This window comes from Cyclopterus lumpus, chromosome 5 (assembly GCF_009769545.1).
Source record: "Cyclopterus lumpus isolate fCycLum1 chromosome 5, fCycLum1.pri, whole genome shotgun sequence".
NCBI classification, from domain to species: Eukaryota; Metazoa; Chordata; class Actinopteri; order Perciformes; family Cyclopteridae; genus Cyclopterus; species Cyclopterus lumpus.
Window position 1 is genome coordinate 5,776,496 of NC_046970.1, and position 26,163 is coordinate 5,802,658.

General features: G+C 46.0%; 1 protein-coding gene across 1 annotated transcript in view; it reads right to left on the reverse strand.

Annotated features, from left to right (window-relative positions):
- Positions 1-25,910, reverse strand: part of LOC117730638 (membrane-associated guanylate kinase, WW and PDZ domain-containing protein 1-like) — a 107,634-nt gene extending 81,724 nt beyond the window's left edge. The window contains 1 exon segment of the mRNA XM_034532479.1: positions 25,115-25,910. Coding sequence (XP_034388370.1) covers positions 25,115-25,409 — 295 coding nt within the window. The 5' untranslated portion in view covers positions 25,410-25,910.
- Between the last annotated feature and the right edge of the window lie 253 nt (positions 25,911-26,163).

Here is a 26,163-nt window from a genome sequence, read left to right on the forward strand (position 1 = left end):
GCCGGCCAGCGGGTCATTTAATGCTGCCTCAGGAGCCTTGATTACACAGAGTGAGAGAGAGACTTAACACCTTTAGATTGTAAATCAAGGGAAACTGGAAACACGACAAGATTGGTTTTGAACCCTGTTAGCTTGAGACCTCGATGTCGGGTGCTATACATCTCCTTATGGAGCCTCGTTGATGCCCGACCAATGAAAAGCTGTGGTTACAGCCGGGTTGAGCCAATACGAACATCCTTTCCCTTAACCTCCTACAGGCTGGTCGTGGACAGATGGGCCGATATGTGCTGAAACATCCATTTCTGTGATGGTCTGCTGCACGGAAAATATTAGCTCAAGTACGCTTCATGTTCTCTAATCCTATCAAACTGAAAACAAGGCTTGTTTATGAGACGAACACTGTTCTACTCGCCGTGAAGTTATTTAATTAACGAACTTGGAAGAAAAAAAAATGTTGAAAGACCGGGAACCCCATGCTATTTAATTCGTATTCTCGACTGGTTATCGGTGCCACCACACCCTATTATTTGGGATGCTCCACGAGGTCCACCAAGGCGAACGCCGTCACCGTTTGCAATTAAGGAAACAATAATGACAAAGACGGCGATAAAGCTCTCCATTACAGTCGGTGTGCCGGAGGAATCCGTCTCCTGATTGGACACTTTAATCAAAAAGGGACCAAATGCCTGCATTCCAATCTTATTATGCGACAGAACGGAGGAGAACGCACTATCGACTTAGCATCAAAGCCCTGGCGCAACACCCGGCCTCTGCAGAGCCGCACCACCCCGCAGTGCTTCTTGCCCGTCGGCGCACAACGGGAAGGAGACGGAACTGCATCGGGGAAACTTTAGCTGAGATGCATTTTTCCCTTCAGGGTCAGTCACTGTTGCTTTCGCCGTTCAGCATTTTCCTTCCATCGATGCTGATTAATGCACTTGCACTTTCTCATTTCCCTCCCTTCTACGGCTCTTCATCTGGACACCTCAGCACCTGGATGGCATGCGGTCTCTGCCTGACTTTTGGAGTACGTACACACGTACACACACACACACACACACACACACACACACACACACACACACACACACACACACACACACACACACACACACACACACACACACACACACACACACACACACACACACACACACACACACACACACACACACACACACACACACACACACACACACACACACACACACACACACACACACACACACACACACACACACACACACACACACACACACACACACACACCTGTGGAAAGTTGCGTCTCCTCACGAGCAAAGAGCACAGGCCATCGAGGCCAGCTTCTGCCTGGAACACTCTGCAGTGCATAAAAGCATAACTGGTGGAAAGCTGAGGGGGAGAAATCACTGTGTCGAATTGCTGTCAAAGTTTGAGAGCTGGGCAGTAAATGAAGTTAGCTTTGATTTCAGTCCTCCATGCCAGGAGGCTGGACCGCAACCGGCCTCAGAGATAGATTTGTGAAGTCAAAAGTTGGAAAATCGATAGAAGGGCGAGTGCCAACTCAGGTGCTGCCTCAACAACATTTGTCACTCTTGACGTCTCACTCCGGTGTTCTATACATCTCCGAAGAAATTAAATTAAAAGCGCAATGGCTCTATATAAAAAAATATAACGGTGATGAAGCTGTTGTTTATATTGCTGCTAACAAAAAACATTTCTGAGGTGACGAGACAACAGAAGACTTGTTATTGCTCATTTGCATAAATCACACACGTGAGCGGCTGCGTTTGAGTTGTAAACAGAGGAAGGAACAAACGTCTCAAAACACCAGAGCCCACCGCAACACAGAGCAGCATGTGTGAAGGTAGCTTTTTTTCGCAGCCTAGTTACTTGGTCTGAAATATTAAATGTTTTCTGCCACAGCGCAAATATAGCAAAGGACGTGAAAAGTAACAAACGGTGTCATAGTCCTTTTGAGGCGATGCACTTCAAATTAGTTCACAAAGTGGCCGTTTTTCCAAGCGAATGTCCAAACATCGGCACAATCAGATTGCATATGTGCTATGTGAACTGTCCCTTAATGATGTGAGAAGCTGCTTCCCAGTCCGGCAATCTCAAGGAAATCTAAATGTATCATTCTCCCTGAAAATGCATGCAAAAGCCCCCCCGGCCCTTCATGATCACACAGGGATTCTGAAGTCGACACAAAGGCGTGAACCCAAACGTGTGCTCTTTCACAGCCTGTCGGTGCTTCTGGAAGTTAACCTGCTGCTGACCACAGAGTTCTGGGCGCCAGCTGCTGACGTGCTCATTCGGCTCTACGCAAATCCCTCTCATTCCACAAATGAGACGGGGGCCGGACCATCTCTCTGCCCTGCCCTCCTAATGAGGCCCTTTAATTAGTCGTTAAACATGGGGACCGGCCAGTGCTTCCCCCCCCCCCCCCCCCCCCCCCCCCGCTCACTCTGATCAATGGCCATGGCATTTCTGTTCTCAACTCCTCTAATTACATTTATGGGAGGGATTTTCATTTTGCTTCTGTTCTGATTTAGCTGCAGTATAAATAACACGCGTTGAGAAAAAAAAACCATAAAACTCACTGACCTTAAAAATGAATAACGCAATGCACGATGTATTGTGTATGTAATTCAATGTAAAGGCTTGTGAGAGGAAAACTCATCATTTGGACTCGACCCGGGGGCCGTGGTGGCCTTGTATTGGTTTGCATCACACACACACACACACACACACACGTTTGTACTCCTATATGGAGTTGATGTGTACATGTGTGTTGACAGCATGCGGTGGCCCCCGGCTGTCATCCATTACACACGGAGCCACCACCGAGATCGGTAGCATCCATCCCGGGCCCGAGCCCCGCCTCTCTGACGGCCGTATCATAGCAACCAGAGCTCTAGGGGCGGGTCTCCGGCCTTGTGGCATGGATCGGCAAGGGTGTGGGGGGTAGATGGTCCATCTGTGGTGTGTTTGTGGCACCAGGGACTCGCACTCGCGTTGCTCAATGTATGTATACGTCCAATTCCCTGCCTCAGAACATGAGCTTCAGGGGGGAACATCCAGTTAGCAGGAACTCATCACTTCCCGTATGGCTTCCGACGGCGCACACCGCGGCTCACTCAACCTCCGTGACGACCCCAACTCCCTTTGCATTACATCACTGCCCTCATGAGCTTCTGAAGTAATCACGTCTCCATAAAGCAGAGCCGAGTGCGATCGATTACTGTATCATCTTACAGTGGGAACACACACCTCTGAGGTCCACACGCGTTGGTGGTGACCCAGACCCGACCTCAGCCTGACTAAATGCCCTGAGCTGCTGCCAGCGCTGCAGCGAAAAGGACAGCTGGAATAGTAAGCCACTGCACCGCAAATGACACAAAGCATGCAAAGTAAAATAGGCGGAGCTAAAAAAAAAAAGAAGTGTGGAGACTAAAGTGTTTATGGCCCTATTCACGGCGAGTCAGACGACTGGTCTGGAGAAGGAGATCTTTCGGATCGTGAATTGGAATCGACAGAAACATGACACCGACAGGGCCGCCGACTCCTTCACAGTGTTGTTTTTTTTTCACCTTCATCTCTTCCACTGGTCCAGTGATTACAGAGATACTGAAGCACCACATGGCTGCATGCTGCTGCAGCCACACTGGGCCCGCCCGCCCCCTCCCCCCCCCCCACACTGAGTCAAGCACAGCAAGAAGTGTGTTCTCCCTTTTCAACTTCAGGAGGTGGAACAATTTAGCCTTCAACTGATTAATTATCTTGAGACATTAAGACGAAGAAAAAAAAAGAAGAAGATTATCAGCGATAAAACCGACAGATTATTACTGACAACGTTTAATATTCCGTCCTTTTTTTCCGAGAGGGAATTTGCATTACAGATGAAAAAAAAGGGAGAACGATTTATGCGCCAAGAAAGCTGTGTAAACAAGAAACATAACTTTGTTTTTCCTCTAAGGAGCAAGTAGGCTTCATGGGGAATGTAGTCGGAGTTGAAGAGCACAACAAAAACGCTCTCCACGGGGTCGGACCTCGTGGACTGAACAGCAATCTACAACTTGCAGGACTAATGATTTAAATAAGAGCAAATCAAGTGTCCTGACTGGGGAGTTGAAAGGTCCCCCATGGCATCGCGTGATGGGTCGGTAGGTTGTAATTCACCCGTTTGGCCACTACGTCACATTTGCTTCAAAGGCCGATGTTTGTCCTTGAGGCTCGGGGGGGAACGCAAGATCAAAGAAATGAGCTCTGGGACACAAATACATTCTGAAGTCACGTGTTCCTGTATATCTACATTACAGACACAGTAACAAGCAAACGTCAACAATTGCATCAACAAGCCCTCATAAAGAATATATCACAGTAAGACCTGTATTTCTGAAACAATCTCACCTCGTCTTGAATTGTGTAATAATCGCAAAGTGGAAAGATTGCACCCCGCACGATGGAAAGAATCATGAGAAACGTGCACTACCTGAGGGGGATGACAAATACAACTTCCTCAGAGTTGGTATTCAGCTGGAAAAAGAGCCAAAGGAAGGATCTTACCCTCACCCGATCGTATCCAAAGAAAGATGGATTGTTGCACGGTGTGGGAACATCAGTCTGCCTCCTCAGCAAGTCTATTGTGACTGAACCCGTATGGGACACTTGCCTGGGAGTGGATACAAGTACTTGTCACAGTGCTCCAGTGGGGAGGGTCGTGAGCATGATGCTGTCCCTGCTGCCTTTTAAAAAAAATAAATAAATTAAAAAAAGTCAAACCACCATCACCGGAGGGGTGGTTTGGGATGGGAAGTTTCCCTCAGCACGCTGACACTTGAGGAGAGCTGATAATTCACAGCGGAACAAAAGGCCGCCAGTGTTCTTTCAGGATATCTTCTTTGTTAAGTTGTGTCAAAAGGTTGGGAACATACCATTCCTTGAAAAAAAATGGAAGTGGTGGCCTGGGATCAGAGCGCACATCTGTTGTTTGTCCAGCTATGTCCCCCCCCCCCCCAGAGTCTCGAAGAGTGGAAGAGAAAAAAATGAGCCTTGAATTGTTCGCCAAGTGCCCCCACAGTAGATGCGATGAAAGATCAAAGAATATGCACAGTGGGAATTGAGTGCACGTGAACAGTGAAACTGAAGCAGGGCCGTGCAGCTCGGGGGCAGAAACTGGCTGCACGAGTGAATGATGACATCAGACCACCCACAATCCAACGGAGCAGGTCCAACCACATTCGTAGCAGTCGGTGAGTACGTCTGTTAGCATACACACCACACACACACACACACACACACACACACACACACACACACACACACACACACACACACACACACACACACACACACACACACACACACACACACACACACACACACACACACACACACACACACACACACACACACACACACACACACACACACACACACACACACACACACACACACACACACACACACACACACACACACACACACACACACACAGACACACTCCTGTTTTCCTCTTCATCCGTTTCACTTTGACAATCTGGAACCGATTGGCCTTGTCTTCTCGTTCTGTTCCCCAGTGGCCGGGCAAGAAATACAAAACGCACAAGTTTAATATGGCCGTGATCCCATATGCATGTCCTTATACAGGTTAAATGGTTGTAAAACAAAAACCTAGTTTTTCTTGAATAGACTGTATATCAGGAGTAGACAGTCATGAGTTGTTCCATGAAAACACGCTCAACATTCCAGACCGGATCATGCCCGAAAGCTGCTTTATCCACTATTTTACTCAAAGTGGGACCATAATGTATGAAATTAAATTCATGCTGCATTGAAGAAGACTTGAAACTAGTGATTGAGGTCATAAACTCATGTTTAAATCAAGTGAGAAGTAGGGTCAGTCTCTTATAGACTTCTATACAATCTGATTCCTTTCTTTTTTTTTTAATGCAACCAGTAGAGTCGCCCCCTGCTGGCGATTAAAAGGAATGCAAGTCTGCATCGACTTTACTTTTCAGGCCGCGGAGGTTGCCAACTGGTTTGTTGAAAAAGGAAAAGATGTGAATTCTCATCATCAAATGTTTGTCAAGTCACCCAGCCGAAGTGATGAATGCAACGCCATTAGTCAGTGAAAATGATCCATCACAGCCGCAGGAGACAAAGCAGGAAAAAGTGTAAAACGTCAAGATAAACGAGAGCGATTGTGCTCAAGTAAACGGACGACAGGAGACCAAAAGTGTAAAAAAAAAAAAGTGTGTGATGAGACAAACACACACTAAGTCACCATCTGCCTGCCGCAGTGGTGTGTGTGTGTGTGTCCTCTGATAACCTCCCTCTCTAATTAAGAGGTGAGATGGAGCTGCAAATCATCAGCCCGTCAGTCACACCTACACCAACGAGCCACATGGAAGAGCAACACAAGGGCTTCAGAGCTCTCAACCCTCAAACACATCCCGGCCAGGTGTGTATGCACCAATACTCAACATTATTCAGCCACAAAGTGTTATTAAATCATGCAAGGTAACGTTACTAAGGAACGACCTTTCTGCTCTGTGTCGTCAAACACTGAACATTCCTCATTGAGCATCCACGACTTAGCATAGCATTATTGAAAAAAATAAATAAATAAATAATATATATATATATTTTTTTTTTAAACAAATGTTTCGAACCACTTTGGTCCAGAATAAAAATATCCCCAAAAACTATTGCATGAACGATCACCACGGGATAACGCCTCCTGACTCGAGTCAACATCTTCACCCGTCTCAACCAGATGACATTCGTGTTCCCCAGAGGGTGCATCCTGAGCACTTCTCTGGTGGCACCGACGGGTCCAAATGTGGCGCCGTCGTCATCCTCCACTTGGTGTTCAGTGCCGAGCACGCGGAACCAAGACTGTGCACGTGGGAGACAAAGCTTCACGGTCACGCGGTTGAATGCCTTGCTCAAGGGTACCTCGGCTGCAGCATGAAGTAGAGTGCCGTATGTATCCACTTTGCCTGCCGCTTTACTAAAAGCCGGCTCCGACAGTCCGACCGCACCTCTCCTGCCACCTCAGGTGTGATATGAACTCCACTGAAATATAATATTTAAAGGGCGGTCTGCTGATATGAAGCGTTTCAGCCGCCCAACAAGCCCGCTGACAGAGTGGCTGTCGTATTACTGGCTGACTGTAGGGTGGGGAAGGGGTGGGGGTGGAGGGGGGGGGAGGAATGCAAGGCATATGGTTGTGATTAAAACAGGGGCAGCAGAGCACGGCGTTTACATTTGAGGAGCTTTATGGAGAGCTGGAATATGAGGCTGGAGTGACTTATTAAACTGGCATCACGATTCGGTGTCTCTTTGCCACTACATCTCAGTGTAATACCGTGTCGGGACAGAGGAGTTGACAGCAGAGCATCAGGACGAGTTGCGAGGGCACAAAAGTTGAGTGTTCCAAATAAATAGTTGAGTGCTCTTTTTCCTCTTATAGAAGCAACGGTTCGATAGACAAGATCATAGAGAGAATTAATGAGAAATGAATTCTCTCTATGCTACATCCCTCTGTCAACATGTATATCAGTCTTAATGTGTGCCATGAATAAATGTTTAACTACTTTGTGTGAGAGACAGAGGGTTTTTTGTTGGGTGTGTTTACACTCCTCTCAGAGCAGTGGGAGGCAGTCATCATTACAGACGAGCACCCGCATCTGACACAATTGAGCACACACACACACACACACACACACACACACACACACACGGCCCATAATCTGTTTGGTGAGGAAGTTTTACTTTGTTATTTTTACCAAGTTTCCTGCCAATCAGCCACATAAACATCCCCCGGAGACGAGGAGCAGGAGCGTGTTGCGTTCAGCGGTGGCTTTTACATGTAGACAAAGCAGGAGCAGGAGTTTTCCATGTTGTGGTTTTTCAGTCACGCCTCCTAAACAGGAAATCCACCATTTTTCCACATCAAAGTCTGTTTACAGATGGTGTGTGTGTGTGTGTGTGTGTGTGGGGGGGGGGGGATTGAAAATTGGCCTGAAGTGATGTCACTTGATATGAAGAATACAAAAAAAGAATCTGGGTCTGCTGGAGTCTAGCGGGATTCTGGCTAAACTGTCAGCTGTCAGGTTGCATTGTGGTTAATGTAGGCATCGGGTTTTCACAACGGAAACAAGCTCTCTGGCTTTATTGTCTTTTATCTTTTCGACAAGCATTTGATGCCTCCTGGTGAGGCTGTGCATATATTATTTATTTATACATGTCATATATTCCTATATTTTTAATAAAAGAATCAAATCAATCTATCAAAGCTGCTGCTAGCTTTGTCGTCTACTCGGGCTGCTGTTGGTGAATAAATCTTCAGTGGATTTCCCCTCCTGTGTCAGCCATAACAGGTACTTTTAATTCACCCGTAGCTCTTCGACAATCAGGTAATTTAGTTGTTGTTTTTTTATCCCTTGAACCCACTCCAAGCCATTTAAAAGCAACAACCTTTCCAGAGGTTTTTTCACATAATAAAGCATATGGAAGAGTAGGCCTATATTAAAATCAATGAAGCAAATCCAATATATAAACGTCTGACAGAATTAAGAAGGAAGCGCCGACATCCCAGCTGTCTTTTCATGCCTATGGTGTCTTGTATATTATCCACAGAGAGAGGAGCTTCAGTACGCAACTGTTGTGGATTCCATCTATTTTTCCCAGTAAATTAATTTAATTGCATTATCCAACATACAGCTGCAAGACAAATCTAGCATATTAGCTCAGGACAACCGTAGAGATAAAAACGTTCAATGCAATTCAGTTTCAAACGTTCTGGGAACTGTAAACGTTTTATTTTAATTCTATACATTAAATAGACCAATAATTGGAAACCATTGGTCACAAGTTTTTCCACAGATTTATGCGCACATCGATGGATGAATAACACAAACAGCACATGTGTACAAACAATATCGCCTACCCACTGGCACTACTCCTATCCATCATTGATTGGCATATTGCCACCGCCCATAAAGCATGGTGCTGACTGAAAGGCATGGTGGACTGGACTGGAGGAAAACAGCAACAACAACAACAACAACAACAACACACCTCTCCCCCTGAAACAGGAAATGACAGTGATTTGTGGCCGCTGATTATTGGCACAGTCCACTTTGGGCTGTTGGGCAGCGGGACACATCCACTCCTCCAGACATGAAATATGGGGCTAATATCTGTTGCCTTCTGTTGGAGGATCCCGACAGCTTAATGATTCAGCCAGCAATGTCCGACACAAAAAAACACACACGCACACAACACAGGTAATGAAAATGTAAAGTGTCATTTACGTCTCCATGGACTGTGAATACCTCCACTGTTGATTTCCAAAGACACATTATTTTCTTCCCACAGTGGAAAAACATATTAGTCATTTATAATGATTTATTTTTGAAAGATATTGCCCTAAATCGAGTCAATAATGACACAATACTGGCTCAACCTCCTCCCCCAATATCAGCACTGCCAACATCAACCCATCCATGGCCTTGCTTGACCTTGTTCTCCTTCGTGGTTCACCTGCTGCGTGTCAACACAGCCACTGTTTAGTGTGGGAACGCAAAGAAAGCCAGGCACCCATAGCCCGGGGGGGGGGGGGGACACTGACCCAAGACAAAGTGGCACCCCCTGGGGGCAAATGCCCCGGAGGGTGGCGGATTGTCCTTTACAGCTGGGAGAAGAAGTATGAAGAATAAAAGAGAGAGAGGGATAGAGAGAGAGAGAGAGAGAGAGAGAGAGAGAGAGAGAGAGAGAGAGAGAGAGAGAGAGAGAGAGAGAGAGGAGGGTTTGTTTGGGTGTGTTTACACTCCTCCTCTCAGAGCAGTCATCATTAGAGAGGTTAGAGATGGACGGGATTGAAGCAGGAGAACAGCAGTAGCATTAGACCGGGTCTACTCTCATGTGATGTAATTGGATTCCTGGTAATATGGGCTTGGGGAAAAGGATGGAGGAAAGGAGGCGGTTACTGAACAGAGAGAGAGAATGAGGGAAATGAGGGGAGGAGAAGGAGGAGGAGGAGGGCAGCGACAGGGAAGAGGATTGATTTCAGTTTGAACGCTGGAATGAGCCTTGGGGGAGGGGAGGGGCTCGGTTGGCACTGAAGGCCCGTCAGTTTTCTCCCCAACTCCTCGGACTCCGTGAGGCCGCGTCAAGCCGACCACGGCCACAGGAGGAAACCCTGCACGCCCAGATTTTATGACGCAAACGCTTGCTGTATAATCAGTAAAGGAGAGAGAGAGAGAGATCCCCGTGGAGAGAAAAAAGAAAGAGAGTCAAATGAAGTTGCAATGGGTGTGAGCGGAAAGGTTTATGGAGGTAAATCTAAAATGAGGTAATCTCTCAATGTTCTTTGTGGTTCCTACGACTTGAGGCAGAGAACCTTGTAATGGGCACTTTATTTTATTGTATACAATATAAAAATTATTCACTATAGTATAGTGCGCCATCTTGGCCATGACGTTGCAGCGCCAGTGGAGTTGGGTTGGTCCGTGCAGATGAAGCCGAGCATGAAAACACAAGACGATAACTCACTTAGCATCGTAATGTTCGCGAGATCTTATTCTAAAACTGCCATTTACAATCTGTATGTCACAATAAGGGGAACAGATGTTGTCAGTATGCAGTTGGAACAGCTGGAGAAAGACGACTTTGCCAGGTGAACAGAGCATCGAAAGCTGCACATCCGTGATACCATTTCTTCGTCTGTTAGAGCTCAACATATCCGTCAGCCAGGAATCACATTTCAAAATAAACAGCCACGAACTTCTGGTATACACGAGGCAGTCGCTGATGAAAGCATGAACGTGCTGCGAGTCCATCAGACCCGCGTTGTCCTCTGGCTGTCGTTCATTCCACTACAGACTGAGCGATTGGCTCTGCGGTTGACCGAGGCTGTGGAGCCCAGCGCCCTTTCCCCCCGTCAGGTGGACTGAAATACCTCCCTGTACAGCTGGCGCTTAGCAGAGCAGAAACAAGTGAGAGGAATGGACCAGATGAGCAGGTACACATACACACACACAGTAAAACAACACTGATCCAGCCTCTCTTCCTGTGTCTGCTCTAATTCATCTGAATGTCAGGCAGATGGGGAAATGTGTGGTAGAGTTGATGTTTGTGTGTCTGTGTGTTTTTGCCTTCTAGCTGCCAAAAAGAGTGAGTTGGGGTTAAGCCAGGATCACGTCTCCCCCCTCCCCATTTTTATCTTGTAAGAGGTCACCAACTCTGTACAAGGACAGCCTAAAAAAAATATCTACGATAGTTAGACTGATTTGGCCAGAGCAGTTGAATCCATTGAGAAAAACAACATGTAGCCAGGTCACATTGCATAAAGAGTGCAGATCCGCCGACTCACAATCGCCTGAGGAAAACGGTATCAAAATATAGAGCCGGTCTATGTTTAGAGCGACAATACAAAGTCACTTTTCTGACCTTGTTTGTGCCTTTTGGCGCACAATGATTTGGGCAACAGTAAAGAGCTGTATTTAGACCACACACACACTCACACATTATTTTTTCTCCCTGCTCTGTTTTTACAATGTGGCGCAAAGAGCTGACATAATTTGTTTAAAACTGCATTCAAAAAGTACCTACCTTCCCAGCCACATTTTTCCTGTGGAAACATTAATGCTACCGTCCCATATTTCCCTACTGCTCTTCAACCCGGGGTTATATCGCATAGATATATAGTTTACATTAAATGCAGCCTGTATTTCTTACATTTGTATTTCCATCTTTGTAAAAACGTAGGTTCGGGAATAATTGCACTTCAACGCTAGAACAAAAAAAAAATATTCCCACATGTATAATGACTGAAGCAAGTCATCCTCAGACAGTTTGCCATGATAATCCCTTGGCCTTCTCTCTGCTGTATGCCGTAGATTAGTAGAAGCTGGGACTGAGGAGCCTTTAGCTTATCTGTGAGGGCAAAGGTGCAGCACAGCCCTGATGAATCCACTTCCTCGGGTCTATTCACGACGAGACGGAGGCTCTTCTCGCACGACAACATCTGAATGAAGTCGTAAAGGGCTGCATACTACGACTATGAACCTCATTTTGAATTAAGGGCTGCAACTAACAATTCATTTTTTATCAATTCACTATAATTAATATGTCCAGGGAACGGTGAAAGATACGCAGAGGAATGTCTTAGAGTCCACGGTGTCTGGTCTTGTTTGACCAACAGTGCATAACCCCCCAAATTGTAAGGTAGTATAACAACAAAAAATGAAAACTGACCTAAAGAATAAATTGGGATGGATAAGCTCTGTGAGACTATTTTTAATAATTAACAAAACAGTTATGTGGATTAAACCTCCAGTATATCTCTAAACTATATATTGATTTCAATCATTCGGTATTTCATACCCATCTTCTACAAATTAAGTGTGCATCTCACACCAATGACTATCTCCAACCAGATGTGGACAACAAAGCAGCCGTACTGCTGTAGAGCCATCAGGAATGTGGTCTGTCCGTACTCAGACAGCTCAACACAGTTATCTGGCTGCAACATCATGGGACTAAAAGCTACTCCTCTCTCCCCACCACTGTTTATCTACCGCTTTCCAAGTCTGTGGGAGTGTGTGTGTGTGTGTGTGTGTGTTTATTTAGAATTTAGTAATCAGCCAAGCCTCTGTAGATGACCGGCGCCTTGGGATTTAGTCACCTGACACCAATCACCTCAGACATCAAGTTTACGCTCTACAGATGAGCTCTACAGATGAGCTCTACAGATGAACGGGGGAGATAAGAGTGACGTCTGGTATTTAACCGGAGTAAAGGACAAACAGTAACTCTCTTCAACGGAGAACACTGGGCAACACAAATAAAATGGAGGAGAGGTTTCACTCGCTCTGGAGAATTTGCCTTTACCAACAGGGGAACATGGGTGCGGTAAAAAAACAACAACAAAAAAAACAGGGCGAATGTGGGTGTGATCACATTTCCAGGAAGCACTGATCTGACCTCACGTTTTCCTCCCGCCTTCATGATGCTCTCTGCCACCGAGCTGCGCACCTGCTGACAGGTGGAGCGGAGACATGCTGTAGTTTCACCCAGACCTGTCCAACTGGATCAGCAGGTGTCAACACACAAGTGTACACAAACCCCCACACACACACACATAATCCCTAAAGGAGATGATATAACTGCAATTACGGATCATTAATGAGCCCGAAAAAAAACCCGGATATAGGAAACGACTTACAAATTGCATCCCTATTGATAAGCAGTCTCTCCTTCAGTCCACACCTGCCAATTAAAGAGAAGCCTTTGCAGCCAACAGTACGTGTGGTCCTGTGACTAACAATGCACACACCTGGAATCAAACCATCCATTAACGTTTCTAAATGTTCCACTCGTGTTGTAAATGCAGGTCACATGTCGTCGTACAGCCCCGACTGGCTCTCTGGGATTCCAACCATTCCTCCCAAAGGGACAATGAACCGGCTGGGGCCGCTCGGAGCTCACAGACTCACTGGCAGCAGGGGTGGGCAGGTCTTTATACTGCAGGTGCATGTGGGAGTTCAGATTCTGAACAATACAGGGCAAATAGCAGGATTGTAATGATATAGGAGAGTGTCAATAGAAAATATCATCTTGCCACTGATGTGTTGACTAGAACCTAATTGAATTGTTTTTCCTGTACTTTTCAAAATGTTGCCAAATTAAATGTATGCAGAATTAGCTCTCAGCAGTTTGTTTGAAATATACATTGTACAAGCAATCACCGCTACTTTGGTAATGAAGAAAACATTCAAACTGGATGATTCACAGGCAGGTTCTGGAGTTAAAGGAGGGTCTTTTTTTCTATGATTTCTAGGCGGATTTATGGGCACAATCGGTGATAATGTTATCCTGAGAAGGTGCAAGTCACACTGAAATTAAAAAAAACTCTGTGTGTCTTGCTCGTGTGTTCAGATCTTACAGAGTTATGACGCTGGGAACAAGAACAAATTCTGACACAAATTGCGGTTCACGCCTCACTCGCACACAAAGAAATGCCAACGTACCGGCGAATGTGAGAAGCCGAGCACTCAGCAGTGCGACCGGATGTACAGCTGCTGGTTTGTGACGTGGTGCCGCACTGGCTGTTCATGTAATACTAAAGAGTAACGGCTGATATAGCTGTGATTTAGAAACGGTGCCGCATAAAGGAAATCAAAGGGATTATATCAAGATTGTTTGTTTATGTAATGAGTTTACATTTACATTTTTTAAAAAAACACCATTATTAACTAATATCAATATCGGCCTCAAAAATCCGTAAGCAGACTTTGCTTGATGAAAGATAAAGTTATGTCAATAACGTTCTATTTTACACTGATAATTTCACAGGGAGAAACCAACAGCCACTTTTTTCAATGGTGGAGAAGGGGAGGTTGAACATTAATAATAATGCAAACAGATATACCTTCAGGCAAACAAACGCAGGGCAGGAGTCGGGTTTCACATGAGGAGATTGTCCGAGACACATTTTCGTCCAGACGCATGAAAACGATACTCATTCCTTACAAATATGTCGTTACGCAACCTTCACAACACCGAGTCCCAAATTTCACCTTAATGACGCAGCAAACGTCCAGAGTGCACAGAACAAAGGGCCTGGTGAACAAAGGCGGCTCGCTGGATCGAGGAAGTGCCACACGGGAAGTAGAGTGGGAGCAGTGGAGAGGCAGAGATAGTGGAAATGGATTTAAAGAAAAGCTGAGCAGCAGCAGCAACAACAACAATAAAAAGACCCTTCAAAAAGGAGACAACAACTCGACAGCCGAGCCCAGTAACACATGGCGATGCTGAAATTGACTCCCCTTATTGCAGTCATTCCCACTCCACGGTTTTCCAGCTGCTCTCCGTGATAACATTGTTTAAAAGTGTGCTGTGCTTTCTGGGACCCTCACAAGTCTTAGGACCACAACAACTCCCTCTCACAACAGCAGCAGCTCCAGCTGCAAACACGACTTCAAAACAAAGAGAAAACACTCCGTTTGGCAGAAAGAGAGTAATACTTGTCCACTGTGACTCAGCAAGCAACTGGGCCACAATCCAGCTCCAAATGTCCCCTTATCAGCCCATTTACATCAAGAAGAATAGAAATCAACCGCCCATGAAAAGAAACAGTGTGTCTGTGAGCACTCGGAGCCGAAGAGCCCCACAGGGAAATTAGATTTCTTGTCTAATTTATGAGCTCTGGAGCCCAGTAGCGCTCGAGGTCATGGAGGGACGTCTGTGTTCGACAGCAATCTTCTGCCGAGTTGCGCCAATGAGATTTAAGAAAATGGGTGAGTCTCTTTCTGTCTAACAGCTTAGTGCAGTACGTCCCCAGTGCAGGAACCGTTAGAAAAGCACCAAAATACATACTAGAATTATGTGTACCAGCTGTATCGCTCAGGTTAAACCCTTTATTAAACATGGGAACGCCATATCAGTTTGATGCGTATAGATGGGATACTTGCCAACACCCAATCCAGCATTTCAGTCGGCATCAGAGGCGTTTCTGATACCGGTATCCCTCTAGTAGACAGCGTCATTCTGTTGAACCATCTGTGTGGCCCTCGTTCGACAGACACAGTCTTATCGGTCGGCTTTCTGCAGTTAGTTACATAAACGAGCTCAATCGCATCTGTAGCGCTGATAAATTATGTCAGGGAGGGAAGTATCGGGCTGAAAAAAGGCATGTTCTCTGGGCCATTGTGTGCTCCAGAGGAGAGTGTAAGGTAAGGGGCAGCAGCATTTGCTTGCGTACGAGCCGTACCAGGGCCAATAAAATAACTGTCAGTGACATACAGCAGACACCTGAGACACTACAATACTAATCTTAGCCAGCTCCAGCTATGTAAACAGAGCATTCCTGAACAGGGCAGTGTGCAAGGGAACAGTGCTCTGTGTGTGTGTGTGTGTGTGTGTGTGTGTGTGTGTGTGTGTGTGTGTGTGTGTGTGTGTGTGTGTGTGTGTGTATGCTAACTTAGAGGACAATATCTGCATGCAATGAGTTTACATATTCATCCAAATATGTAAACTTGGATTTAACTTTAAATGTTAGTGTATGCGTGTGTGCGTGCTTGTGTGTGTAGAATCTTAAGCTGCAGTGATAGTAGTATGGCATTACAAAGTGACAAATGGAATTCAGATGCAGATTCAGACCCAACACGCAGCTAAAAAAAGATCAATAAATAAAATCACATGATGCCTACATGAGAGCCGTGCCACAGTGTGCAGTAAACCTCAGCGTCACCGAGCCTCCGCCAAGACCGCCGACAGTCAGTCAGTGTGCGGCTGAGCGCTCTTCAGATCAACTGAATTCTGCCACTCTGCGTGGCACTATTTCCATACGGAAAGATCAAGGCATGGTGGGCGCCGCTAGCGATGACAAGTGGCCCACGGCTGACACACCAGTTCACCATCAAAACGTAGGAACTCAACACTGTGGAGCGGGAGCTGGATCCGGGAGCCGACTCGGCAACCGAAACCACACGCACAACTGCTCCAGTGTCAGTTTTTGTGAGGCGGCTGTTTTACTTTAATTCCGACTACAAAACTTGCAGGGTTAGTTTACAGCACGCATGTGAGAAATGGGTGTTTCAGCTTAAAATATTAAAACGTTCCGTCTCGTAAACGTTTGTTCGCTGCAGGGAAGCAATTTAAGTCTGTAATTCCAATATGTCATGGTGTGTCAACAAGTCTATAATAAGAGATGGAAAGAAACTAGACTGCTCACAACAAATCCATGTTACAGGGAGACTGCAGCAAAACGGTCATTGTATTGTAGTGAAACCTCAAAAGATTAGAGTTGAGTCATTGAGGACAATACAGTCCTGACAAGTTAACACAGAGAAAGGCCCCATCAAGCCTCTCGGCTGTCAGCAGATTGGAAAACGTCCGATAGACGTCTGGCTGGTGAGTCGCATACAGTCGTACGAGTTCTTGAATTATGAAAGCAAATGGACTTCTTTCAGCTTTCAGACACTGCAGAGAATGTGCATGTACTTTAGGGAGGGAGTTTCACCGCAACGTGGATTTAACTCAATGTCAAATAAATTGAGGAGGGGGAACGTCAGAATAAGAGAGTCGAGGTGAAGATGTACAATATCTTGTTCTTAAGGGAGCGTGGGATTATCATAATCATGAGGAAAAGTGTGAACATTTACATATAGAGTAGGGTGAACTGCCGGAACACAAGCCCAAACTTCCAAGATCCATCGTCGGGCACATTTAACAGCTTTGATAATAAAATATATATATATATATTATTTTTTTTAAAAGCAGAGCAATGGAAAGAACCAGGTAGCCTTGCTGCTCGTTGGGAAGTACAGTATTTACATTGCGGTTTTTCATCTTGTGTTCAATTTGCGTGGAAGTTTATGTTCCGTCTGCGTTGTGAATAAGTGGCTTTCAGAGAGGGTCACATGCAGACGTCCCCTCTACAGACGAGACACGTGAAGAGAGAAGGTGGACACCAGTGACCTCCTAATTAAGACTCCATCCTTTCCCCGTCTTTGCTAATTAGTCTCTGCCTGTCTAATTAAGATTCCATCCGCGAGCAGTCACATTTCCCTCACTCGTGCAGTAAATGATGAGGGCAGGGACCGCCCACGCCTGTGGAAGAGGAGGACACAGTTTCTGCGCCATCGGTGCTGTATGTTCGCTGACATTTAAGTGTTCATGTGCAGACTGACCTTAACGCTCCACTATCTGGAGCACTAACACACAATGGAGGCCTGTTTTAAAGGTTTTGGAGACACATAAACGCCTGGATCTGCGCCAACTCGGCAATCCTCTAACCCTAAATAATTCTGAGAGCAGTGAGTAACAATAACCAACAGCCAAAATATTTTTGTGATCAAATTTAATTCAAACCAGGTGGAATAGAAAAACTGCTATTCCTCTATACCCGGCTTACATAAACCCCTGATAGATGTACAGAGCTACTCTCCTCCCACATGAGTTTAGAATGTCTTCAGTGTGTGTGTGTGTGTGTGTGTGTGTTCCCAAGCATGCAGTTAATCGTTTAGCGTGTGTGCCGCTAAGTTGAAGAGGCATGTGACACGACTTGAAACAACGACTTCAAAGTGAGCGGCGCAGGGGTCTGTGGTGATGGAGTCATGCGGTGAGTGTCGAGCTTTAGGGGACACACAAGCGCAGCAGATGCACAGTCATCTGGTAGAGCCGCGCAGGTCGGCACAGGGATATTAGACAGACGCCGTGGGACGCGGTGTCACTGGGCCATTAGCCGCTAAGCACTGGGAGGCTGATGACACAGCCGTATCTCCTCCTGTCATCGTCAGGGATTACCGGTCTTCCAGCTAATGCAAGGAGGCGTCCGCGCTGGTCACCTCTACACATTGAGAACTGCATCTACGTACAAATGCAGGAAGATTACTTCCCTGAACAGTGCTCAGGTCAGTTTTAGTGACAGCGCTGCAGGTTCCTACTCTAATAGCAATCCACTGATGCTTTCACAGGGAGATTAAAAGGAATAGTTTGGAAAAAAACAATTATTCACTTTAGCACAGAAAGACAAAGCGTGAGAGCATTTTTACGAGAGATTATGTGCCGGACTAACTCTTGCCTGGCAACCGCTCCAATTAACGCCATACAAGTGGAACATCTTTTGTTTTCAAGCAGAATGAGATGTAATTGTGTGTAATAGTGTTTTGTATTTTGCTTTGTGTTTGTCCCCTCCCGTTTCCAGTCTGTTAGCTAACTGGCCGCTAGCCCCGGCTGCCTATGTATCACACGGACCAGAGATCAGAATCAATCTTTTCCTTTAACTCTCTGCAAGAAAATAAACAAGCATTTTTCCCAAAACGTGCGAGAGCAATACTGCCTCGCTGCTTCGAGGACTAAAACACATGTGGGCAAAACACCACTATCATCAAGAGATAGAGAGCCAGACTCAGAGGTCATTTCCTCCTCGCAAACCTGAACACGTGTTGCTAATATTTCTCGCTTCCTTGAAATCAGTCTCTGCCAATTGTTTTACCCAAAATCCAGCACTCTCCCTTCACAGTGACAGCCGCCCACATAAAGCCGTCTTCAGCGCTTTGCCACACACCGTCACCCAATAACCACCGTGAAGTGACCTGTTGGAACGATTCTTTTCATTAGGACTCAAACAGGAAAAGGCCAGAGGGAAGGAAGGAGGGGGGGAGACTCGGACCAAATGGGGCTGCCCGTTAATTAGAGCCTTCACAATTCCCATACTCTCACGACAATGAGTGCTGAGAGAATAGATGAAGACTTGAGAGGCGGAAGTGATAAAGGGAGCAGACGAGATGAATGGAGCGAGGAAAGATGAGGAGGAGGAATGAGGCAGCGTGGCTCAACCAGGCATTGTTTGTGTGCCAGTGCAGGAAGACCCCGGGTGTTTGGGCCTGTGTGTGTGTGTGTGCTGGGCACAAACGGTGTCTAAATCCTCTTAATCAGGGCTAGACTGTTCTCTAAACCTGTAGATACTCCCTTGTTTTGTCTGCGTGTGCACATGAATGTGCGCGAGTAAGCTTCCCAAAGACTTTACATTAATGGGATTTGTGTAAACAGACCCCGAGGCCTCCACCAGAACGTAATTAAAAAAGGAAAGAAAAGACGGAAGCCGGCTGGGGAAGAAAGGCCTTGATATCTCAAGGAGCCCGGGAGATACATTATGGATTTTCTGGGTGCAACCACCGCTGGACAGATAGCAAGCGGACGGTTAGCTTTAACGACAACAAATTAACGCCACGTAGCCTTTCAAGTGTCTTTTAACCTTCAAGTCAAATATGCTGCAGCGTGTTATTAGAGGAACATGAGGTTGAGATGTACTTGTACTTTACTACGTTTCTTTGTGAAGTCCCTGCTGAATTAAAATAATGTTTTAAAAATGCATAAAACGTTCAACTGGTGGCATTTTCCCTCGAGCACATCCACTTGCTACTATACTAGTCTCGGCCATATTAATGCTTAATAAATATGAGTCTGCCTGCTGCAGGCATCACCACGTCTCATGTGATCCCGGTCCTGACTGGATACAGGACGCAGACCTGCCTCAGCTCAAACACTGTAAAGCTGGTATGAAAAGTGACGGCTGGCAGAGAGACAGAGAACGGAGAGTGGGCGACTTCTGAAGTGGTTTTGTGTCTCGGTGGAATACCTCTCCACTCCGACTGCTGACTTCACATTTGAGTGTTTAAAAAAAAAAAGAAAGGTGGCTCTGGTTCTGAATGGCTGGTTGAAGAACAGGATCTAAACCTTGAAAAGGTCTCGGTCCTGTAAATAAGCTCAGTCCTATATTCATCTCATCGACCACGTAACGCCCTGTTTGCGTGTAAATCATGGGTGTGGTGTTCCGTGGTAAGGTTCATTTTCTCTGATATTGTTTTTGGATGGGGGGAGGGGAGGGGGGGGGGGGGGGGTTGAAAATAATACTGTATTGTTTTTGGAGGAAGGGTGGGGATGAAAAGAATACTGTATTTTCTATGGAAAATAGGGAAAACAAACTTCTATTTTAATGAACACTATTGAATCAAGGCTTTTTAAAGCACTTTTCTTAACGCTTAAAAAATCAACTTTAAATTAAGACGTCCACCTGCTCGGAGATCGGAGGCTAATTTCGCTAACACTGAGCAGCATCGCACCCCAGATGGGGGATTATGCTAACCGAGCAGTAGGACTGACAGTGTGGGAATAGGTGAAGGCCTTTCAAACAGATCTGTCAACACATTGCCGAGGTTAACGGTTACCTTCGGCACCGAAACCAACGGAGCCGGATATTAAGCTCGGAGCTTTAATGTCCCTGTGTGTTCTGACACTCATAAGGAGCTCAGCATTTCATGGTTTCATGGCGGAGGCTTTGATTTCCAGTGCAGACCGTAGTAAAGGTCGCCCAGATAAACAGACAGTCATAATGACACGTAGTCAACTTGCGTTTGAAGCTCCAACAAACCGTTTCTTTGGTCCCGACGTTCCTGGGTGTTTGAGGACCGTCTTCAAAAAGTCTTGACGCGTTCGTCAGAAACGCACACTCCTGCCATGCATGTACGCAATTTGAGGGCAATGGATAAGAGCAGTCTTCAAAAAAGTAAAAGAAAGGAAACTTAACCCCCGCCCCCACTCTATTAAACTCGCTACCGTAAATGAGTTGGCCTTTCTCTTCCTCTGACAGAGTGTGTAACGGCAAGCGCCAAGTGTGACCATTCCGCATTCACACTTAATACGACACTTGAACAAATTACTAAAAAGGCAAGACCATTCTTGAGGAAAACAAAACCAAACACACAAAACAGACTGCACACGTGTACCTCTTTAGTGGCATTACAAAGAAGTGCTGTGTTAGTGAGACAGCATTGCAGTGTCTATTGAGTTGGTAACAGAGTCCCTGCTTAAGCTGGGCACCGACACACAAACACAAATGAGGCGAGATGCTTATACTGTACATGCGACTTAAATCTCTCCCTGTCTCTTGCTCTCATACATACATACATACATACATACATACATACATACATACACACATACACTGAAATTGAAGCCAGAGATCTTTCCTAAAGCCTGCTACGAGGGAGGAAGTCGTTCCACCGCTGTCAGAGAATACAAAGGTGGAGGAGCAGTTGGGGCGAGGAGGGGTGTCCAACATCCTGCTGAGAGAAAGGAAATAAACACTTCCATATGCAATGCCTGCCAGAAAAATACACACACACACACAGAGCACGGAGTTAATGCAGTAACACGGTGTTGTAAATTTGAGCAGCCCCCAGTTTCGCAGCTCGCACCGCCATTATGAAAGGGAGAATATTTTCTGCTTCCGTAAATTTATAGCTTGCTTTGCCTCATCCATCACACCAGCGGCGCGATACAATGCGGCTCGGGAGAAATACACTCTTCTGGAGCCGTAGTTCCTCTATCCCAAGATTGGTCTAGGAGAGCAACGGTTGTTTTACGCAGGAGGATTCATATCGTGTGACAGCGTTGGCAAATCCTGTTTACCAGAGCGACACACGCAGACGCCCCTGGGAAAACCCATGAACTCTGGGCCACTGGGCCATTTTTCATGTCCAGAACACACACACACACACACACACACACGGTTTTATAGTCCTTGTGAAGAATCCTACAATCCCGAGGCCGACATTGACACACACCGAAGCCTAAAGTCCAATTCTAACCTTAACCGTAGACCGTAATGGTCGCCATCTTTCTGTACACAGGAAAAATTGTGCAAGCGCGGGCACACACACACAATTACACACACACACAGCGCAATTATCAACACACCCAACATGTGTACTAACGCCAGAGAGAGCATGCCGCTAATCTGCTCTCTCTGAAACCTCACAGTTGTGATTGTGTGCAGGTGGTTGTGAACCTTCTTAAGGGGACTATCCATGCCGGTATTTATCCGATTGACAAGTTTTATCATTGCGTGAGTTTCTGCTCGCAAACACAGCAAACCGTCTTTGTCAAAACAGTATTATTGGCCCGCATTAGGTTTTTTTTTCTGGTTTAAGAAAAAAAAGGAAGGAAAAAAAAAAAAAGCTAGCGAGCACGTCTGTGTGCTCGTATGAAAATAGTCCAGAATTACATAATCAAGTTATTTTCCCACAGTCTCTACCAGATCGATACACAGCAAAGTGGGCTTCCCAAGGCTTGGAATCGGGGGCAGTGCACAAATTTGTGTTCTGCAACAATGTGTGTGTGTGTGTGTGTAGCACTTTCCGCTGATACCCAAAGCAAACAATACAATCTCTGCAGCAGAACTGGATGGAGCCTTTCATCTTCTCAGACTGGAAGTGCCTCTGTGTGTGTGTGTGTGTGTGTGTGTGTGTGTGTGTGTGTGTGTGTGTGTGTGTAGCGCTGAAGGTCCCGACCCAAAGCTTTTCAACAAGTCTTTATGTCTTTATACAGTTGGCAGTCAACAGCAGCAGCTACTTTGTGAAGTGAGCCAAGACACTGCAGCAGCACCTCTCCACACATCCCACTTGATTGAAGTGAGAAAATGGCACAAGCACTGGGTAAAATTAGGTCACTTAGATTTTACAGATGGCCCTTGTTGCCGAGCATATTTTCTCAATTAGGGCCGATTAGGGAGGGAAATTCCCAGACAGCGTGAATTATTAAAAAACTTGAAATGGATTCTGATTGTGTGACGTTGTATGGCGGTGACACATGAAATCCCCTGATGGGTCCTGGAAAAGGGGGATGGGGGGCTGGAATCTGAGACTTCTGATTGGTCCAATGCGAGAAGTGAGCTTCCTCCAATTGTCTAAAGTCATTAAAAGCGCACAAAGGATGGGGAGGGTGCATAATCAGGCTGATGTTACAAGACAGGAATTTTTTTTTTATTCTGAATTCACGCTGGCGATTACTTCTGAAATTTGTTGTGTTAATTAAAATGTTAGAAATAACTCCAGACACATGGCCCTATGTTTTGTTTTTTTATTGACGGGATTTTTCAGAACACATTGGTTATGGAAGGAGAGCTACCAGGAAACTGAACAATGCCGTAATTCAAGTGCCTGATAAAAACACAGAGATCCTGAAGGTGTTCAAACAGTCACTTTAGATCTGTCGAGTCAATTCTAAAACATTAAGAGCAGCCCTTTACAACCTAATTAGAGTCTGCCTCAAGCGCACAGGTGTTTCCACTTGTTTTGCATGATTAGGCCTCTTCTCAAGACTGCATGTGCGTGTCTTTCTTCCACAGTAGGAGCCTCGCGGCCACGCCTCACAGGGACACCTGAATAAAACAGAGCCTTCGTTAACGACGTTAGCAAACACCTGGGCTTTTTTTATCCCCTCTGGCCGAGTTCCAAAAAACGTCCACAGTGTCCGGCGACGCCACACAATCGCCTTCATCGCTGTGCTCATCTTCAGTCGAGGTGTAATCAGTCGATAAGTGAAAACACCTGTGTGCGTGACCCTCGTTTAGTCGTTGCCCCGTTTTGTGCCAAAGTCGAGCAACGCTGTCCTGACATGACAGCACTTTGATGTTGACTTATTATTAGCTCCTTTTAAAAAAAAAAAAAAAAGTGTGCCACTTCGGAGCGGGCCCAGACAATATGGCCGCCAGCCAAACTCGCAGGTTCTAAATATGTGAAATTGTCCTTGAAGAGTTGCTGCTCTTTTGTCCGTCTCTACGGGAAGTTGGAGTGGCCCCGAGCATCCCTTCAGCGGTCTGCTTCTCCACTGCTGGGAGCCTGTCGGAGAGCCTCAGTGTCAAACGGGCCCAGCCCTGCTGAGTCAAGCTGACCACGAACTAGACAGACCAGCCACACGGGCCCGGCCTTCTCCTCCTGTGGGTGTCTGATTGTTCCCATTCTTGTGAGGCGCGTTGCCAGTCTAGCCTGTATGAGTACTCGACAGATGCCGAGGCCTGAACACAGCCACGCAAGAGCCAGGCTAACTGTATTAGTACATGACCTCTTACTTAATAAATGTAGGTTTAATAGACCCTCGCTTGTGCCAGTGTAATATCCTGCAGCAGCATGAAAGTGACCTGGCCCCTGAAGGTCAAAGTGTAGCCCAAATGATTGTATGTCAAGTATTGGAATGAGCGACAGCTGGAAGGGTGTGATCATTTCCGGTGTTGAATGCATTGTTGTCCAATGAGCTAAAAAATAAATATTTGAAATATATAAATGCGGTGACGTTTCTTTACACATGCGAAGAGACCAAACAAAAAGGGGAAGCTGGCATTTGAGAACATGTGCCGTTTCCATCTCTCTGGACCAGACAGGTGTTGCATTTGGAGAAAGAAGAAAGAAAACGACATTCAAAAAAATCTATCAATTTAACGTGTCCATGCTCATCGCCATTTCGCCTGGAAGAACTTATTTCAAAACACATTAGCTCAAAGATTAAAAAGCACAGAACTCCTCCTGGGAAGCAAAGACAACTTTTTTTTTTCTAATTTGTATCCAACTTTTTATTTATCTTTTTTTTAATTTAATATGTATTTAATGTGAGCCGAATAGACGCGCCCCCCTGTTCCAATACAACGCTTGGCACACAGACATAGTGTTAGGTTACGTTTTCAGAAAACTGTCCAACATTTATAAAAAAGAAAAAGAAAAGGGGGAGAAGTTTGAACGGAGTTTTGCGCGCGGCTGCCGGGTCTCCCGGTCCTTACCTTGCCTGACAGTTTTCAACTTGACGGGACCTTTGCAGTTTTTTATCACGGTCTGTACGTCGTACAAGGGTAATCCCGAAATCGAAAGATTCTCCACCTCCAGCAGTAGTTCTCCTTCGTTTATGTTCCCAATGTGAAGCGCGACCCCCTCGCCAACTTGCCCGATGTAGGCGAACTCCCCGTTCTCCGCTCCGCCGCGCAGCGGCACGTTCACGTCGCCGCGGGCATCTTTGGAGACGGAGCACTCGCTCACTCTGGAGGTCCAGTGGTTCTTCTTCAGCGCGGGGTTGGACATGGTGAACAGTTTCAGAGCCGAACAAAAAGTCAACCGGCGGGCTCTGCCGCTGGGGGGTGAGAAGTTAAGTCACAGCAGCGAAGCCTCTCAGAAAGTCGAGTTGTATCCGGGTGAAGCGCAGCAAACTTTCTTTCTCTTCCACGGAAACATGAGTGCCTCTTGACAGTAGTGTCTCTCTCTCCCGGGGTGCGAAATCACGCCATTCCCGTCGGCTCTGGAGTCACTCCTTACTGGGTTATTCCGTTATCGTCCCCGCAGTTTTAATCCATCTTTATCGGTGTCATTTCACATGTGCCACGGCTCCACTCGCGTCTCGCGCCCACTTATTAAATCCCGGTTCTTTAAAAAAAGAAAACTCACTTTAAATGACATGTGTTTCTTTTCTCCAGTTAAACTGCTACTTTGTCGGCGGTTGACAGCGTCCTCGGCTCGTTGGACCAGGTACGACGCTCTCGCGCACTTAGCCGAGTCTCATTCCCAGTCCGGGCTCTTGTGTGGCGCTGGGAATGTATTGATGTTCGTGCCGCATTCAGGTGCTGTCGGAAAGTTCCCCTTAGGTTCACGTGAACGACCTCAACTCTACTGTAGTTGGGAGTTTATGTTAAAATATGAACAAATTGTTTGAATAAATATAAATAAAATAGAGGTGGTCATTGTCCGTAAGGTCTTACATTTCGAATGATGTAACCTAAATTAATTTGTGTCGTATATGTTTCTTTTAAAACGACGTATTTTACGTCGTTATGTTATTATG